General features: G+C 48.7%; 2 protein-coding genes and 1 non-coding gene across 4 annotated transcripts; 2 read left to right on the top strand and 1 right to left on the bottom strand.

Moving 5' to 3' along the window:
* The first annotated feature begins 794 nt into the window (after nucleotides 1-794).
* Nucleotides 795-2,581, top strand: LOC109735337 (GDSL esterase/lipase At5g55050). The gene is made up of 4 exons (XM_020294551.4): nucleotides 795-1,136; nucleotides 1,248-1,381; nucleotides 1,521-2,004; nucleotides 2,098-2,581. Exons 1-4 carry the CDS (start codon nucleotides 830-832, stop codon nucleotides 2,319-2,321), a joined length of 1,149 nt encoding a protein of 382 aa, XP_020150140.1. The 5' UTR covers nucleotides 795-829; the 3' UTR covers nucleotides 2,322-2,581.
* A 10,610-nt stretch (nucleotides 2,582-13,191) lies between these two features.
* On the top strand, nucleotides 13,192-16,723 carry LOC109735031 (uncharacterized). Of its 2 annotated transcripts, XM_020294234.4 has the most exons (3): nucleotides 13,192-13,502; nucleotides 16,258-16,411; nucleotides 16,586-16,723. In XM_020294234.4, the coding sequence occupies exons 1-3, from the start codon at nucleotides 13,278-13,280 to the stop codon at nucleotides 16,603-16,605; spliced, it is 399 nt and encodes a 132-aa protein (XP_020149823.1). In that variant the 5' UTR covers nucleotides 13,192-13,277; the 3' UTR covers nucleotides 16,606-16,723. The 2 variants fall into 2 exon arrangements, with proteins under 2 accessions (XP_020149823.1, XP_045084238.1); XM_045228303.2 differs by having other exon boundaries at nucleotides 16,258-16,723.
* Nucleotides 16,724-18,564: 1,841 nt separating this feature from the next.
* Nucleotides 18,565-18,639, bottom strand: TRNAV-AAC (transfer RNA valine (anticodon AAC)). The gene has a single exon. It is a non-coding gene; the product is annotated as a tRNA-Val (tRNA).
* Nucleotides 18,640-19,792: the final 1,153 nt, after the last annotated feature.

Genomic DNA, 19,792 nt, shown 5'->3' with positions numbered 1-19,792 from the left:
GACCAACGGGGGAGGAGCCCCGCGGCATTATTATTAAGAAGGAAGGTGTGAGTCACCGAGTTTTACATCCGCAAAATAAATTCCACTCACAGGATTCTTACTCGGGTCTGCCAAGGCACACAGCCGTGCTCTTGCCACTGGGCTAGATGCCCATCCACTATATATATGAATATGGGATTAATACATCAGTAGATTCATCATCAATTGTGCCATTTCTTCAATTCTTGTATTCAATCATGCATACCAAGAAAAGTCATGCATGCCATTTGATTTTTCGGATTGCACAAGCACGGAATTGAAATAAACAAGAATGCACGAGCTACTGGTCCATGTATTTTTCAATATATATATGAATATGAGATCTTTTTTTTTTGCGGGAATATATGAATATGAGATCTGACTTGGTAAGGATGTCATGGAGGCGCATCCACATAATAAATAATCTAAGCAAAATGATGAGCTACTATTGCTGAAAAGAAGGGATATATTTGAAAACGAGATAGCAGACACGTTATCTGGGTACTATTCCGATGCAGACCTGCTAACAAACTGTGGACTAAATGCAACAAATGGACTATCTCACACATCAAAATCAGTGCGGGCATATTCTCTTCTCCGGCCACACGCATGCGCACATGGCCTTCCGTTTCTGATCCCTTTTGAGCCGAACTTCTGCCTCTCGGCGGCGGCGTCACGTCAACTGTGAAGCACAGTGCGATGCGACCGGGACATTGTGGAGAGTTGAAAACGCGCATGTGCCTGGGCCTATAAGTAGTCCTGCCCCGTCGCCACCAACACACCAAGAGATGGACATTCAGAGACCATCATCATGATCATGAGGTGCAATATTAATAGTAGTCCGGCCATGAAGGGTTTTGCTGCTAGGCTTGTTATGATCTCCATGCAGGTGTGGTCGATCAGTGCGGCCGCCGCCGCCGGACCGAGTAGCAAGATGGTAAGGCTGGTGCCGGCGATGTACGTGTTGGGCGACTCGACGCTGGATGTCGGCAACAACAACTACCTGGCGGGGCCGAACGTGCCCAGGGCCAACATGCCCCTCAACGGCGTCGACTTCCCCGGCGGCGCCCGGGCAACGGGGCGGTTCAGCAACGGCTACAACGTCGCCGACTTCATCGGTACGTACCTTTTGCTTGCTACTATCGTTCAGGTCGTACGTGATTACTGTATATGATATGCATGATTGATCGATCGTTTGAATGCATGAATGCATATGTGCACGCATGCAGCAATGAAACTGGGACTGAAGGAGAGCCCGCAGGCGTATCTGTCGCTGGCGCCACGCCCCACCGCCTTGGTCCTCAGCGCTCTCGCCACCGGCGTGAGCTATGCTTCTGCCGGAGCCGGCATCCTGGACTCCACTGTATGTTTCCATCCATCCATGTTCTTTCTCCACGTAGTACCCACGTGCATGCATGCATGTAACGATGGATCAATCACGAGTTCCACACGCACGCACGCATGGAGATCAATACCTGACCTGACAAATGCGATGCATGCAGAACGCCGGGAACAACATCCCGCTGTCGAAGCAGGTGCGCTACTTTGGGTCAACCAAGGCGGCAATGGAGGCCAGGGTGGGCGGCGCCGCGGCCCGCGTCCTGCTCTCGAGGTCATTCTTCCTCTTCAGCGTCGGCAGCAACGACCTCTTCGTGTTCGCGGCGGCGCAGCCAACAACGGGCGACGTCGCCGCGCTCTACGCCAGCCTCATCTCCGGGTACTCCGCCGCCATCACGGACATGTATGGCATGGGCGCGAGGAAGTTCGGGGTCATCAACGTGGGGCTGCTGGGCTGCGTGCCGGCGGTGCGGGCGCTGAGCGCGACGGGCGGGTGCAACGACGGCCTCAACCTCCTGTCGGCCGGGTTCGACGGCGCGCTGAGGTCCCTCCTGGCCGGCCTCGCCGCCCGGCTGCCGGGCCTCGCCTACTCCCTCGCCGACTCCTACAACCTCACGCAAGTCACCTTCGCCAACCCAGCAGCATCCGGTACGGTACCTTACCTACCATGTTGCTTTATTTTGCATGGATTTACACGTGATTGATTGGTGGTCGGATCGGATCGGATCGGATGGTGTGTAGGGTACGTGAGCATAGACAGCGCGTGCTGCGGGAGCGGGAGGCTGGGAGCGGAGACCGACTGCCTGCCTAACTCCACGCTGTGCGCCGACCACGACCGCTTCGTCTTCTGGGACCGAACGCATCCTTCGCAGCGGGCCGGCGAGCTCAGCGCCGCCGCCTACTTCGACGGAGCCGCCGGCTTCACCGCGCCCATCAGCTTCCACCAGCTGGCCCGCAAGATTTAGCTGGCTAGCTAGGTCGGCGCTCCACCTCCACGCGCGGACGATGCAACTAGTGCTAGCTACCTAGGCTGCTACTCGTGCACGCCGCGTTCATCTCTACTTATAGATAAAGCTACCACGATACGAATATTCCTTTGTAAACTACAGTACTCTCTCTGTCTGGGTGAATAAGTCATCTTAGGTTGTTCACCGCAACCAAGGTGAAGAGAAAAACGAGAGGACTTAATGTTTATTTGCTAATTAATACCATTGCATGCAACAAACTGACCACTGCATGTCATGTTTTGTAGTCTCAAGTCATTAAAATCATACACGCCCCATATCTCTTATTGGTTGATTCCTTTATTCATGTCAAAAAATAAGAAACAACGTGAGAGTTAATGCATCACGTCTATGTATTTGATTATCATGAAGTGACTTATACACCTAGACGAAGGGAGTAGTATAAGATGTTTTAGATCACTCTTTACTGAACTAAAGCGTCTTATGTTAGTTTTATAGAGGGAGTAGTTCATTAATTAGCTGCGCAACAGAGTAATTCAGTGTCTGGAAGCGAAATGTGTAAGTACAGTCAGGAATCTGGTTCTGATGATATTTTTCTTTTTTGAAATGGAGGAAGACCCCCGGCCTCTACATCTGGATGATGCATACAGCCATTTTATTAATTATTAACACAAGACCTTACAAAGTCATACAACAGTAAGACTAAAGCCACCGTCTAAGCAACATCTGTTGCTACTCCTATCCAGTTGATGAAGGGGCGCAGATAGTCTAGGTCTACTACCCAACAGACCTCGCAGCCAAACCTAACATCTAAGACCTGAGGCCCCAATCAGGACGCCTGCCGGGTATGGGCACCCACCAGTCCGGCGTGCTCCTCAACCAGGACGCCTGCCGGGTATGAGGCCGCCGCAGCCACGTGCCACCAATCCATCTTCAGAGCTATACTGCTGCATCAACCTTGCCCGGTCTCGCTGGCATCGACGCCACCATGGCACCAGACAGATCCACCGCCCTGCGCTCGTCCATCCAGCCGCATCCATCATCGATATGTAGCCGCACCATGCCGCCAAAATCATCGTCATCGACGCGGAAGATACAACGTCGTACCACCTGGCAACCTCCACACCGTCGCCATTGCTGGAGGTACTCGGAGCCCACCATCCACATCATCTCTCCCCCGAACAGCAGGTCCTCCCAAGATGGCGCCTCCATGGAGGATACGACGCGTAGGACACTGCCGCCGCCCAATCCAGAATGAATTTTGGACTTTCGTCCGGGATGGGTTCGGAGGTGGATAGGAGAGACCTCGGCTTCGCCTCCACGGAGGATAACAGCGTTGAGTGACGTCGCCGATGCCAGGCCGGCCTAGCCGACCAAAGTTTCCTCCGGTCCCCATCATATGCCACCAATCCTCCGCCTGCTCCGGATCCGGCGACAAGCCACGATCCAAAACCTGCGAAGATGGAAGATCCATGGGGCTCGACCCACCGGAAAGGAGGATCGAGAAGAACCCGTTGTAGATCTCCAGACGCCGAAACCAGCAATCTGACGTTGCCAGTGACGACTAACATCACCCCGCGGCGGCCGACGGAGTCCGAAGCCAGGATCCAAATGGATCCGATCCGGATCCGGCGGCACCCGCGACCACCGGGCAGTTCCAACGCAGCCACCACCTCGCGACTCACGGGCCGCCACCACCGCGCCGCTCACGACGCCGCCGGGAGACCCGCCGCCGCGTCGCCGAACCCTGCGTTAGCCCGGTGCTCCTCTCGTCCCCACTGTCCCGCGCCAGCCAGAATGAGATGGATGGGAAGAAGCCCCGCCGCCGCCCAGCCGGCCAGGCTTCGCCGGCGGCGTTGCGGACGGCGGTGAGGAGGGAGAGGGGCGGAGGAAATTGCGTAGAGCGGCGGCTAGGGTTTCCCCTCGGGTCGCCCGCGGGGAAAATAAAGTGGAATAAATAAATAATAGAGTAAAGGAATAAAGTGGAATAAATAAATAATAGAGTAAAGGAATAAAGTGGAATAAAAGACTAGCTTCTCTCGTCTACGTCATGTTTCTGTCTACAAATTGGTCCATGAAATACCATCTGATAAATCATTTTTTATCTGAAATCTTGATTATTTTTCTAGAGTTTTATCTAGAGCATCTCCAACCGTGGCTGTAAAAAATGCACACGCGGTAAAAGTCGGTTTTCGCGCGCAGGGGGCGGTTTCCCGCGCTCCAGCGGGCGCGGGAAACTGAGGGCATATACAATGGTGCTATCTTAGGAGTGTCATATAGGATAAATGATGAGGTGAAGGAGAGAGAACTCATAAGAAAAGGCTTGTCTTCTCTTATTTAAGAGAAGACAAGTGATGATCTCTTAGCACGATATGTCTCACCACATTTTTAGGAATGGCTAATTATTGAAGATAAGGCTAAGAGATGACCCATTATAGATATCTTTTTTGTCATCTCTAAATTATATGCAAAACTTAAGATAAGACTATCTTATCAACCATTGTACATGCCCTAAGGCGCGCGGGAAAGGAAAGCGCGCGCGTGAAAAAGCGGCCGGGCACGCGCTAGTTTTGGCGCGCGGCATCCTACGCGCTTTATAAATACAACGTCCGCCACGCGCCCTCACACCGCTCTACACCTCACCACGCGCCCCTACCATCGCTCTCCCCCGAATCTTTCTCGCCCCGCCGCGGCCGCGCCGCCGGGGAGCTTTGGGCTACCGCGGCGTCCGCGCGCGCCCCTCCGGCTCCTTCTCCGCCAAAATCCGGTTAGGCGACATGCGCCTCGGCCTCGGCACTTTCGAGACACCCCACAAGGCCGCCCGCGCGTACGACGCGGCGGCGTGGCGCCTCTGGTGGCATCACAGGGACTTGAACTTCCTGGAAGTGCCGACGCGGGAGATGGCGCAGGAGCTCGTGCCTCCCCGCGGCTTGTCACCGACGAGGGTCGTCGCGAGAACCGGAGGCGGGAGCGCCGTCTCACCCTCGCCGAGATGGACGAGGAAGCTATGGAGTAGTGACGCCAACGCTTTCTGCAAGACGTCATCAACGAGCAGCAGTTCTTCACGCAAAGGAGGGCGGAGAGGGAGGAGAGGAGGGCGGAGCGAGCCGCCTATCGCGAGGACAAGCGTACACGGAAGCAGACCGCGCTCTTCAACATCGAGCTAGGAGCAGCGTCGTCCTGGGACTCCGAGGACGATCGCTATCTTGACGCCTTCATTTAGACGTCAGAGGAGGACATCACTGAGGCGGAGTCGGAATCGGAGGAGTGGGACGAGGTGTAGTAGTAGAACTATCCTTTTTTGTATCTATCTATGCTAGAACTATCTATGTATCGTTTTTATCTATCGTTTTCTATTTATGTATCTTTTTTTATTTAATCTATCTATGCCTACCTATGAAGTTTCGAGTCAGAGTCGAGTGCGTATCTAGTTGGAGTAGATGGAGAAGACGAAAAAAATTAGCGCGTCTGCTGGAGCGGCGCACGCGCACAACTTTTTGCAGCTGCTGCTGGAGCTAGCGCGCCGCGGCGAGCAAAAACCGGCTACTCCGGCGATGTAAAAGGTTTCTTAGCGCGCGGCGCGTTGCGCGCCCGTTGGAGATGCTCTTAGCACATCCTTTTAAGGTTTTTTTAAGACCCAACATTCGCTGGTGTTTCATTGATTTAGCAGATAGATAGCACATGAAGAACAGGATTTGATCAAGTGATCAAATGGATGACAGAAGCAAATAAGATGAAAAGAAGAGAAAGTAAAGGAGGACATAGGCCAAAAATTTTTCTTTCGCGAATACACAAAGATTGTATATCTTTTCATTGTCAGAAGGAATTTGATGAAAGTACAGGTGCCGTAATGGCCAGGGCGCGTACGCGCAGCCGGCGCGAGGCCATCACCTGAGCAGAGAGAGGGGATGCTCAGCCCAGTACAACGCACGAATCTCGGATTGCTATCTCACGGCATATGCCGAAGGGACTTTGTAGGCTGCTTACTCCTGCCAGACGCCGTTGGTCCAAATTCCTTCGTATTGCCCAATTACGTCTTGTTTTGCTGGGATCTTTGCCCTGAAGGTGCAGTCATTTCGTTCATGCCCCGAACATATGAGCATGTCCATCTAGCGGATGACTTTTCTCGCAGCCGGCCGGAGGAGAGCTACCGATGGTGGTTAAGAGCATCTCCAGCCGTTCGGCCCGTCAGAGGCTTAAAAAAGTGCCGCCTAGGAACGCGCCGGCGAAAATATGGACGTGGAGGCGGTCGGTTTCCCAACTGCCGACCCAAACCGAACCCAGACGTCGTTTTTTGAATTAAAAAGTCGGCCAAACATGACACAGATCAGGCAAAATAGGCGATTTTTCATTAATGTTTGTACATTAAAGTCTTAAAAACATAATAGAAAAACTAAAACATGCGCTGTAGCCCTCCGCCCGCCCTACAGGCCGAAGAACGCGCCGAAGACGCTGTAGTCGTCGCCGTAGCCACCGTCGTCAGCCTCCTCCTCCTTCACGCCGCCGCCGTCCTTGCTGCTCCCTTGCCCTGCGTCGCCTTGGCGGACGGGCTTCGGTGGCGGCGGTGGCGCGTCCTCGTCACTGTCCTCGAGGACGATGACGCCGCCCTCGCCGCGGCCGCGGCGCCGGGCCACGATCTCCTCGAGGGCGCGGCATTGGGGCTCTATCTCCAGCTTCGCGTAGTCCTCGTGCGCCCACTTCAGGGCGGCCTCGTCGTCGGCGGCCAGGTCATCGTACTCGTTCTTGACGGCGACGAGGCCCGGCTCCGTCTTGGGCTTGACGACGCGGGGGGAGGAGGAGCCGTCGCCGCCCTCGTTGATGACGATGCCGCGGGTGCGCCGCCCGAGCGGCGTCCCCACGGGCTCGGCCTTCACGCTGGCGAGCCGGAGGAGAGGGAGGAGGAGGAGGACGACGAACCCGCCATACGTCGCGGCAGCCAAATGCTGCCGCTCCGGCGGGGGGCAGGCGCCGTGGCCGCCGGGTACTGGAGCGGCGGCTCGTTGCCACCCTCAAGGTGTGACATGACGTAATGGAGTGTCCGCCCGGGGACGCCCCACCACAGGCGGCGGCCGTCAGTGCTGTGGCGCCCCCTCACCGGCGCGTTGTTGGTGGAGGCGAGCTGCTACTCATGGCGGCGTTGGAAGTACGCCGCCCAGCTCGCGTGGTTGTCGGCGGCGTACTCCTGGCGGCCGCGCACCTCATCCGGCAGGGAGGCCCGGACACGCTCGATCTCGTCGTGGAAGTGGCCGGGGTGCTCGGGGTCGGGCCGCAGGGGGACTGGGACGCCTCCGGCGCTGAGCCTCCACCTCCCCGGCGTGCGCATGTTCGGCGGCGCCGGGTAGTTGGCCTCGTGGAGGAGGTGCGCCTCCCACTCGTGCAGAGTGCGGCGGCCGAAGCCGTTGGCCGCCGCAGCATCGCCGGGGAACCGTTCACCCATCGGAGGTTGGTGGCGGGGGGGGGGGGGGGGGGAACGAGAAGGGCGCCGGCGACGAGAGAGAGAGAGAGATAGGGCGCCGGAGTGTGCGTCCACCGGCGAGGAGGGTGGCTTTTTATAGCCGCCGGGGGGGCAGGCATGTGTGTACGCGTGGCGGGAGGGAAATTAGCAGAAGGCTGACCGACGGCATTACTGCGCCGCCCGTGGGGAATCAGCGGAAGACTGACCGGTGGCAGCCTTGGCATTGATTCCCCACGGGAAAACGAGGCGACGAGGGAGGACGACGATGCGCCCGTGTGTCGCTGACTCGGTGGTCCCACCGGGCTTTCGCGCCAAAAAAGTTTCACCCGGCGCCTCCCAGCGCGCCGGGCTCGACCTGGGTCCGCCGGCACCAATTTTAGGCCGAACCGGTGAAAATTGGGCTTCTTGGGACGCGGCTTGGCCGTTTTTTAACGCTGACGCTAAAAAAATGCATTGGAAGGGTTTATTAGAGACCCGGCTGGAGATGCTATAAGATAATGTCAGTCGTCGTCTTTCTGTCGGCCCAGCCATCCTGGCCGTGCCTGCCGTAGCACCGCCTGGTTCCAAATGGATGTGGCCATGTTGCAGTCACAGAAATCCAGCCGGACATGCACTGATTGACAATGGCACCAGCGGCTGGATTAGCACGTCGTGCATAGATCGTGTAGCACTGTCGTCTGGGTAGCAGTTTCGTCACAGAAAAGGTGGACGGAGGATTCCAGGTTTCTCATGCACCGGCACAGAAATAGCCATTCGACAAGCCACGACGCTGTCATTGCACCAGAGGTGGTGATTCTGGTGCAGCAACCAGGAGAACATTTTGTTTTCCTCAATACCCACGCCTTCCGAAAGGTGGACTCATCGCACATACTTCCTCCGTTTAAAAAAACTTGTTCCAAATTTGTGCCTCAAATGGATGTATCTGGCACTAACTTAATGCTAGAACAAGTTTTTTCGAACGAAGAGAGTACAGAGTACTTAGCAGCGTTGGCCGGGAATGACAGACGATAGGCCGAGCTAGCACTGTATTCTCCAGATGCTGCAGGGATCCATCTTATCTTGTCTTGAACATAAGCACACAGAGTAGTGCCCGTGCTGGAAGTTAATCTCTAAAGACTAATGAACTCGTTTGCGATTGTTGCCGCACATGTGATCACGCACCCAACAGTGGTTATACAGAGCCGCCGCCACAATCCTGTTTTTGCTCCTGGAGTTCCTGAACACCTGGGAACAATGTGTAGAGGGGAAAATTGCCGATCTACCGATTGATTGTTTTTTCTCTGGTCCATTTTCAAGCCCTCTTCTGACCGTCCTGGCTCATCCAAAACCTCATCTGTCCTTTTCGCACTTTTCTTCCGATGCACGCGCCGTTTACCGCGCCACATTCATGCCACCCTAGAGAACGGACCGGTCGGCATTCATATCGCGCGATGTGACCGGATGAAGGGCGGTGCTGACCGACACGACCTCTCGTCAGCTGCCACTTCAATCTGGACGCAACTTTTCAAGGAACCAACTCCGGCTGTTGCACCGTATTGAAGCGGGCTGACCACTCCTTCGCATGGGCCTTACCGCGGTTATTTAAGCTGTGCGCCGGCAACGCACAGAGCCGCACTCCCCTCTCCCGTCTCTGTGCCGAGCCCCTCCTCCTCTTCGACACCAGCTAAGGCGATGCAGAAGTGGTGGTGCTCTGCACCAGCAGGCAGAGTAGGCGGAAGCTCATCCTCCGGCGGTTCTTGGCGCTGCCGCCCACGCTCTCTAGGCCGTCAGCGTTCACGGTGACCGGATCCTCCGTAGCAGCCGCGCCGACTCTTTAAGGAGGCCGCTCTGATGGAAGAAGATTTCGTCCGCCGGATCGAGATAATGACGGGGCGGTCGCGCCGTCACATGGGCCAGTTGCCGCTATTGCCGGCGCGTGTGAAGGAGGAGCGGGCGTCCCCGCTCCTGCATGTGATGGAGGAGCCGGCCTCGCCCCCGAACAACTGTGGCGTCTAGATCAGACGCCGCGTGAAGGAGGAGTCGGCCTTGCCCCAGCACAACCACGGCGTCCCCGCCAAATAGCCGGTACGGCCGCCTGGACGATTGAAATGAAGGATTTAGGAGTAGCAGATGTTATTATAAACATCAAGCTATTGAGAGATGATGATGGTGGGATACATTGTTTCAATCTCACTATGTGAAAAAGATCTTGAGTCGCTTTGGCTATAGTGACTGCAAGCCCTCTCCAACACCACATGATGCTAGCGTGCTGCTTCGAAAGAACCGAAGAACTGCTAGAGATCAATTGAAATATTCTTAGATTATTAGCTCGCTTATGTATTTAGCCAGTGCTACAAGACCTGACATCTCTTTTGCTGTTAGCAAATTAAGCCGATTTGATTCAAAACCGGGAGCTGGTTCATTTGAAAGCTCTAAAGAAAGTTATGCGTTATTTGAAAGGCACTACGAATTATGGAATTCACTACACTGGGTACCCAAAGGTGCTTGAAGGGTATAGTGACTCAAACAGGATCTTAGATACTGATGAGATAAAGGCCACGAGCGGATATGCCTTCACTCATGGAGGTGGCGTTGTTTCTTGAAAGTCTTGCAAGCAGACCATCTTAACGAGGTTAACAATAAAAGCAGAACTCACAACACTGGATACAGCTACGGTCAAAGCTGTTTGGCTTCGTTGGCTTTTGAATGATTTGCCTGTTGTTGTGAAACCTGTACCGGGTATCCTTATGAACTGCGACAATCAAATTGTGATCACGAAAGTGAGCAGCTAAAGGATAATATGAATTCATCAAGATATGTTCAGAGAAGGTTAAAGTCTGTCATAAAAATGAGAAACTCTGGAGTTATTACATTGGATTATATCCAAACATCTAAAAATCTGGCAGATCCTTTTACTAAGGGTCTATCACGTAATGTGATAGATAATGCATCGAATGAGATGGGTATGAGACCCACAATATGAGTCGTTCACAGTGGTAACCTAGTCTATGTGATCGGAGATCCCATGAATTAGATGTTGAAGACAAGCTGTTGTCAACTGAGAAGATAGTATCCTTACTACTAACAATACCACTCCATGAAGATGCAATACTATCCTAATCTGCATGGTAGGTTGATGTACATCTTAATGTATTCTAAGTGGCTTATTTAAGCAGAGATGTTGTCATGCAGAACATCTTTTGAAGAACACACCTATATGAGTCTGATTGTTAAACGTCGCAATCTATGGGAGTACGGTGCTCTTTAGTAAACTCATGAAAGGCCTCGGAGTATGACGCATAAGCTCCACCCGCGGGGAAGTCCCATAGTAGCCTAGTATCTGTCAAGGCTTTGTGTGAAGCTAGATTCACAGAACACTTGCAGTTCAAGGCCTAGTCCATTGTTCAAGTTGCTTACTAGTGTAGCATAGATTTCTAGGTGGAAATTCAACTTAACAGTCTCCACTGTAGTACCGGTATATAAAACAGTGTTTTGGAACCAAAGGCAAATTTTGTGTGTCTCTGGAATCTGGTGAGGGATTGCTGGAATTTGGTCTATTTCGGGCTAGCCCAATAGCCATTTCAGAATTTCTAAGAAATATTAGAGGCCCACTTAGCCCATTCGTGCAAGGCAAGAGGTGGGACTAAAGTTTAGTACAACATTGCTAGTTTGGTAGGAGTTGGACCTCCTTATAAGGGAGGATGTTTCTCCACATGTATGAGCATGAGAACAAGAGAGACATTTACGCACGCTCCTCCTCTGTCGTGCTGCGGGTTGCCGGAATGAGCCGAGCCATTGTCTAAATTTTTGTTGCGCATGTCTCGTATACGAAAGGTCACACGAAGACTGAAAAGTTTTTACTATAGTGGAGATTGAATGCGAACGACTGCTGGTTGTTCGCTTCGTCTCCATCTCTTCGTTTCACCTCCCGTCGCTGCCCATTCGCCTCCTTAGAGACACACCAGAACATCATCTTCCTCTCGCCACCGAGTTCCAAACTCTGATCTACTGCTAGGTCCTTCCCCATCCCAGCTTACAGCATGCACCGCAGGTGGGGACAGTAGGTCTCCGAAACCCCGCCACTTCGAGTCCTGTACGGGAGAAGGGTGATAAGGTTTTTGGGGAGCGCTCTGCGCGACTACTGACCTCTTCATCACGGAAGCCACAGACTCCGATGACTACTTCCTAAACGACGACTTCTTCCCGACGTTGACAACCTCTTCGACAGACATGGCCGGCGAGGATGTTAACCCCGACACCAATGCTTCTGCCGCGGCTCCGTACGTCTTCGTGTTCTTTCTGTTTGAGATCCCGCCACAGTTTCTTGTTCCAGTTTCTGCTCTAGATATATTCTATTCATATTCACTACTTCAGATGCCATTTCCATACTCTCTGTCGGATTGCATGACTTATCTTGTCTCTGCTGTGATAGTCATGTTTTATCTACTATTTCTGTTAATAAAATCATAGGGTAAATTGCTCATATTTCCAACAGATTGTATTTATCCATGATCTGTTAGGAAGAGCAGGGCACGTGATTTTGAGGAACAAGACTACCAATAAGGTGTTATGGCGAATCAAAACAGATAAACTTAGAAGATATTCTTCAATAAACTTTTATTTTCCATGTATGTTTTTTCTATTTTCCCTTTTTTATCTACCTTTTCTTTTTCCGTGTTTGCCCATTTCTGTTTCATTTTGGTATTTTTGATTTTTGTGTTTATTTTTCTGGGAGATAGGCCCAACATTTTAAAAAAAATTGTGTTTTCTTAAAACTATATGAGTATTTTTTAGGCCCGACATTAAAAAAATTGTTTTCTTAAAACTATATGAGTATTTTTTTATATATATATAAAATACGTGATCATTTGAAAATTACATTGATATTTTTTACAAAAAGGCGAAGATTTTATTTAATTACAAGAACTTTAAAAAATGGTAAACACTTTATAAATTAACAATAAATTTTTTAAGTGCCAACACTTTTGAAGAACTACATGCACAATTCTTATAAACATGTGAACATCTTTAAGACTTACCCGAGTATTTGTAGAAACGCATTAGCACTTTTTAAGTAGACAAACATTTGAATAAAATGCGCCAACACTTTTTGAAATTACGTGAACACATTCTTGAGATTACATGAAATGCGTGAAAGTTTTTGTAAAAATCATATGAACATTTTTATAAATATATGTAACAAATATTTTAGTTAGATGAATATTTTTCAGAATATTTGAACGCTTTTGTAAAAAAAAGTTAAATTTTTTCTTTTTATTAAAAAGATCATATAAATCAATGGAACACATGTTTATTATTATTGTTACATACATTTAAAATATTATTAGTAAAATGGATACATTTTTGTGATCTATAGCACAGATAAGATAGTCGCGTGCATCATAATGGAATAAGAAGGCCCACGTAAGAACAGAGTGAATGGATATGGACTCGCGGCGGAGGAGGCCGAACGAAACCAAAATTAACGTGAGCAGAGCAGCGAGACACGTCGTGCTAGAGCAATGGAGCCAGCCGTAATCACAGCAGTGCCGCCGGCCTCGGTGGCCACGCGGCTCCTCCCCACGTCCATCGGCGGAGGCGGAGACAGGGGCGGCGGTCGCTCCGATGGAGGAGGAGGCGGCGGCGGCGGCGGAGGAGGAGACTCTGGTGCCGGCGCTGCAGCGGCGATGGCGCTCGTCGAGGCCGGGATGCTGGACGGCAGCGACGTCATCCTGCTCCACGTCGGGGTACGTAGTTCTCATTAGAATTGCTGGGACGATTTTTTTTCAAAAAGGAGGACTCCCCGGCCTCTGCATGGGAACGATACATACGGCCACATTTATAGATAAATAAAGAGGTTCAACAAGGTTTTATAGTCTGAAAACAGAAAAACGGCAAGCTCACAAAGAGCCACAACGCCAAAAACAAAAGGCCCAAAAGCCACAACCTGCTGGCAAAATAAAGATAGGTAAATTAATCGTCTATCCTATTACATGACCGCCATCCAAACCGGTTGAAAATATCCCGCACTACCATCTCCCACCGGACAGATCCAGTAACCAAACACTCCCTGGCCTCCGTCGGAGTGAGTAATGACCACATACGGATCAGCGCAGTAGCTCGGAATAAAACCTGCAAAAAATGAATAGTTGTTGTTCTGTTAAAAGCCAAATCATTTCTGCAGTTCCAAATTGCCCATAACAACGCACATACTCCTACGCGAATGTGTCTAGCTGTTTCGGACTCTATCCCAACAAGCCACGTTCCAAATAACGTACTGACCGAATTCGAAGGAGTAATGTTAAAGGCAATTTGCACCGTGCGCCACAAAACTCTCGCCAACGGGCAATCAAAGAAGAGGTGCTTGATAGTTTTGTCCCGATCACAAAACTACACCTAGTAGATCCTGTCCAGTCGCGCTTAATCAAATTATCCTTTGTTAAAATGACTTGTTTATGTACAAACGACATAAACACTTTAATTTTCAAAGAAACTTTGACTTTCCAAATAGGTTTGGAACTAGGAATATCACTAGAGTTAATGACATCGATATACATCGACTTGACTGTGAACTCTTCAGACCTAGTAAGCTTCCAACACAACTGATCGGGCTGATGAGCTAGCTGAACCTCCATCAGTCTACTCATCAAATGAAGCCATGCTTCCCACCGTTCGCCAACAAGCACCCTCCTAAACTGAATATTAAGGGGAATTGACTGCATAACCGTTGCAACAAGAGCATCACGTCGTTGAACAATACGATACAGAGACGGATACTGAAGCGCCAACGGCGTTTCACCAAGCCAAGTATCCTCCCAGAAGCGAGTGGTGTTTCCATTACCGACAATAAACTTTGTTCTATTAAAGAAGGCCGCTTTGACCCTCATAAGCCCCTTCCAAAACGGCGAGTCAGTCGGTCTCACTGTCACCTGGGACAAAGTCTTGGACTGCAGATATTTACTACGGAGAATCTGCGCCCATGTTGCCTCAGTCTCAACTGACAACTTGTACAGCCACATACTGAGAAGACATCTGTTCTTGACTTCAAGATTCTCAATACCAAGGCCCTCCTGGTCCTTTGGTCGATAGATGATATCCCATTTGGCGAGTCGGTATTTTCTCTTTAGTTCATCACTCTACCAGAAGAACCGGGATCTATAGAAGTCCAGCCTTTTCCTAACCCCAACTGGTACTTCGAAGAAAGATAAGAGAAACATAGGCATACTCGTGAGCACCGAATTAATAAGAATCAATCGGCCTTCATATGACATGAGTTTGCCCATCTAGCAAATCAGTTTCTTCTCAAACCGATCCTCGATGCATTTCCATTCTCTGTTTGTCAGCTTACGATGGTGAATGGGTATACCTAAGTATGTGAAAGGTAATGCCCCCAATTCGCATCCAAACAATCGTCATTCACTTTAATTCCAACACTCCCTTTTTGCGTGAAAGATTCTACCTGGCGTCGTCAAGCTTCATCAAAACCCTTCATGCGTAAGGCCTGTTGAAGGAAAGGCCATTTGAATTTATCATACGCTTTCTTGAAATCCACCTTGAAAACAACACCATCAAGTTTTTTCGTGTGAATATCATGGAGCATTTCATGAAGAACCACAACCCCTTCTAGGATGTTCCTGTCCGGCATGAAAGCAGTTTGAGTAGGCTGCACCACAGCATGTGCAATCTGTGTGAGCCTAATAGTCCCGACCTTGGTAAATTTTTTTGAAACTAACATTAAGAAGACAGATGGGCCTGAATTGCTCGATTCTCACAACCTCTGTTTTCTTAGGAAGCAGGGTTATCGTTCCAAAATTCAGTTGAAAAAGCTGAAGCTGTCCAGAGAATAAATCATGGAACAACAGCAACAGATCCCCTTTAATAATATGCCAGCACTTCTTATAAAACTCAGCCGGAAATCCATCCGGGCCGGGAGCCTTATTATTTTTCATCTGCGATATGGCCTCAAACACCTCTTTCTCAGAAAAAGGAGCAGCTAAAATATCATTCTCAACAGCAGTAAGTTGAGGCACATCCTCAATCCTAGACTCGTCGAGAGACACACAGTTATCCTCCGGAGAAATGCTGGGACGATGCCTCCCTTTTTCATTTGGTAATTGGTAAGCATTGAAGGGTATGTCGTGCGGCGGATGCGCCGCCAAAGTGAAGCGGATTCTCGAGAGCCAGGTCCGCTCCTCGGCTTTTGCAAAATGTTTCATCGCTTGCACGTTTGCTACGAATACTACTCCCTCACTTTGAAAAAACTTGTCCAAACTTGTCCCTCAAATGTACTCCCTCCATCCGAAAATACTTGTCAAAGAAATGGATGTATCTAGATATATTTTAGTTCTAGATACATCCGCTTTTATCCATTTTTGCGACAAGTAATTCCAGACGGAGGGAGTATATATCTAGCACCAAGTTAGTGCTAGATACATATATTTGAGGGACAATCTTTTTCGAACGGAGGAAGTACGTTATATGCTCGTGTTCATCTTTGTACAGCCTGAGGTTGCTTCTGCCACGATCGACTTGGCCAAGGCGGCCGCGGTGGTGCGGACAACACCGGAAGCCATGGCGACCAAGGACTGGCACAAGGAACTTGGGGAGAAGCTTGCAAATCACCTAAGAAATTGTGGATTTGAATCTCATATGCTTGGTACGGGTTTGTGCTTTTCTGTCTTCCAAGTTTCGATCCAGTTAGATGATGCATGTGGTTTAAGTTCAATAGGTACATTTACATTACCGTACGTGTCAGCACTTGTTTTATACAGCAAATGGCCTTCTCTAATTCTCTTGGAAACTCAAGTGCGCGTGTCTTTCCCATTTGCAGATGAAGCCGAACAAAGTTGATTCAGCGTCGGCACTCTTGAAGTTCTTGACAGTCGGATGGTCTTGTTGAAGGCAGTAACTACTCTTGCAAAAGTTGTACATGTGGTTGTGGCAATATGAGAAATGTTTTGCGTCGAGTTCTGTAGTCTTAAGTCAAATCTCCATTAATTGCATAAACCATCACATTGTGGGCTAGATTTGCAGGACACACGGGTTTACAGGTTTGGAATAAAAAAACCACGGATTCTCAGCCTAATCTTTTGAAGAAGAAAAAAACATTGTTGGCGTCTTTGCCCCATTTGGTGACAACTATGACATTGTTTGTACTTGAGTCACTAGAGGAGACGGCCGAGTTGTTTCAATCAAAACCGGAACGAATCGGTACGGGGTCAAACCTCTCCTCACCCCCCCCCCCCCCCCCCCCCCTCTCGCTCGCACTTTCTCCCTCATAGAAATCCATAAGAATCTGATTTGTTATGAACTTTCGAAACCGGAACCTGTCTTTGAAGTTCAAAAATAAACTGTTAATCCTTGACTTGGAGTACTCTTTGAAGCTTCACAAAAGAATAGTTCTAGTAGGCATGCAATTAGACCATAAACAGGAACCGCTAGCAATTTCTCTTTTATGTTCTATAGCTATTTCCAATTTTATAGATCATGCGCGTGCATATTTTTTTTAAAAGGATCTTCGATCTTTGATGTGGCACTCTGAAACCAGCATCACTTTCGGGTTAGGCTCTCATAAAGATATGCAGTCAAGTGGGGGACTTCTTAAAATGAAAGAGTTATGTCCTTTACTAATTCCACTTTTTGCTAGAAAAAGTGTGGTTAACTCGAATCTAGATTTTGTTTTCTTATCCTCCACACTTCCAGCTTCCCAAATTAGTTTGCCACGTTCGGATGCATACATAGTTGTCCTTATTTTCTATTATGTTATAAAGAAAAAAATGATTTCTAAGTTTACATATATATATATATATAGTAATTTATCCTATCTAATTTGGTGTATTGTCCATAAAATATTATTTCATGTCCCCTTGGTCAATGTATGATCCGCATGCTGAGCACCGTATTGTACTCTTTCTTTTTTTCAAAAGGCCGTTCTACTTTTATCTACATATGTGAGTAGAAACCTTTGATCTAGCTTTGGGGGAGGGGGTACTACAAAGAAAATGTTCTGGTAGGAATTTATGAAAGAAGGGCATACGGAGAGCGGGGATCTTCAATTTCCTCAAAGTTGGTACTGAAATTTCTGGTTTTCTAAATATAGATCTTAAACATTACACGCTATGCATACAAATTCGCAAAAAAAATGTATGCATACTGTTAGAATTAAACACGCATGTTTAATTGGAAGGGAATCTCCCCTTGTTAACTACCATACAGTTGCCATCAGGCAACCGACGCGTCTCTCCCTTCGCGTCCCTCAGTATCGTCGCGTCCCTACAGGATGTATATATTGTAACAAACCCAATCAATGAGAACGGGGATTCCACTACTTGTCAATTGTCTCTCGCTTTTACTTTACAACACATACAAAATTTCTGGCCTTCTAAATATATATAGATCAATCATAATGTGTTGTACTCCCTCCGTAAAGAAATATAAGAGTGTTTAGATCACTAAAATAGTGTTCTAAACGCTCTTATATTTGTTTACAGAGGAGGTAGAAAAGACAAGTGCTTTGTTCCAGAAAAAAGATGGTGAGATGTGAGGAGAAACATAAACATCTAGTTAGTTCACATGTGCTTCGACATTACTTTTGTTGTTTTATTTCCAACATCTATCCCTTTTTTTGCGGGAATCTATCCTATAAACCTATGCACTTCATTGTGGGGAAAATATACAAATGCACAATCTATCATCACCATTATCAAGCTCAAGCAGGAAAAAATGTCAATACAAAGTTCAGCAGACAAAAAATAAAATTAAAAAAACAGCAATAATAATAAGAATAAACAACCCCAGCAAAAAAGAACTTGGCATCGTCCGGATTTGAACCGGAGATCTTCAGCGTGTTAAACTGACGTGCTAGACCAACTACACCACGACACCTTTCAATTTTATTAATGCAACAAGCATATATATTTTATTCAGACGATATTGTCACCAGACCAATTATGACGTCACTGTCACCTGGACAAAACGGAGCAAAACAATTGTGGCATCATCCGGGTTCGAACCGGAGACGCAGCATATTTAATTTATTAATCCAGTATTACTGGTCTAATTATGACGTCACCCTGGGATACAGCCCTTTTCCTGTCTAATCCTGACACGACGGCGACGGCGACAAACTGCAGCAAACAAATTAAACCCTGGCTTCAATGTACTGGAACAGCAATCTCCAAAAAAGAAAAAGATGTACTGAAACATCGACTTGTGAACATCAGCAAACAAATATCAAGACACCATCTTCAAGCGCCAGAACGCACACCGTTGCATGCAGCATCATACAGCGGTACAAACTTCGGAAGAATAAACCTAGTATTCCCTCCGTAAACTAATATAAGAGCGTTTAGATTACTACTTTAGTAATCTAAACACTCTTATATTTCTTTACGGAGGTAGTACATAAGAAGATGAAGGAATATATAGGTGCATAACAAGTTGAAATTAACACTGCAACACTAGATAGTTCCCACAAAGCAAGCAAAAGAAGACGACCGACTCGAGCATACATGCAATTTCTTCCTGATAACAAGCAATCTATCATCGCTCAGCAGAGTACATCATTGACATTCATCAATACTTCAGTCATGTTCATCAAAGTAAGAGCCGTCGTCCGGAAAAGCACCAGGAAGAAGGTCCTGTACAAAAGTTTCCATCTCAATAGCTGGAGAGGAGCTGCAGGATGGTGAAAGGAGGTTTGGCAAAGGTTGGCCTGATGGGGTGTAAGAAGGGTTGCATGATGATGGTGGGGGTTAAGGGATCTATGGCTTCACAGACCCTCTCTTCTTTTTTTGTCTTCAGGTCATACTGATAGATGTCATGTGACGAATCTGTGCACTTGATGTAGTAGATGCAGTTGGAGACGACAGAGGGGAACTTGTCCGCACTGACAGACACGCACCTACGATAACCGATGAAGATGGCACGGCTGCCGATGCTCTCCACTGGCTCGAGCTCATCGCTGTCAGTGTCCAGCCTGAAAATTTTCAGATGTGGCTGCACGTTCTCTATAGCCAGCAATTCTCCAGCAGATTCA

Source organism: Aegilops tauschii, chromosome 5, assembly GCF_002575655.3.
Source record: "Aegilops tauschii subsp. strangulata cultivar AL8/78 chromosome 5, Aet v6.0, whole genome shotgun sequence".
Taxonomy (NCBI): Eukaryota; Viridiplantae; Streptophyta; class Magnoliopsida; order Poales; family Poaceae; genus Aegilops; species Aegilops tauschii.
Note: the sequence above shows the minus strand (reverse complement) of the source record. Positions and strands in the feature narration are given on the sequence as shown.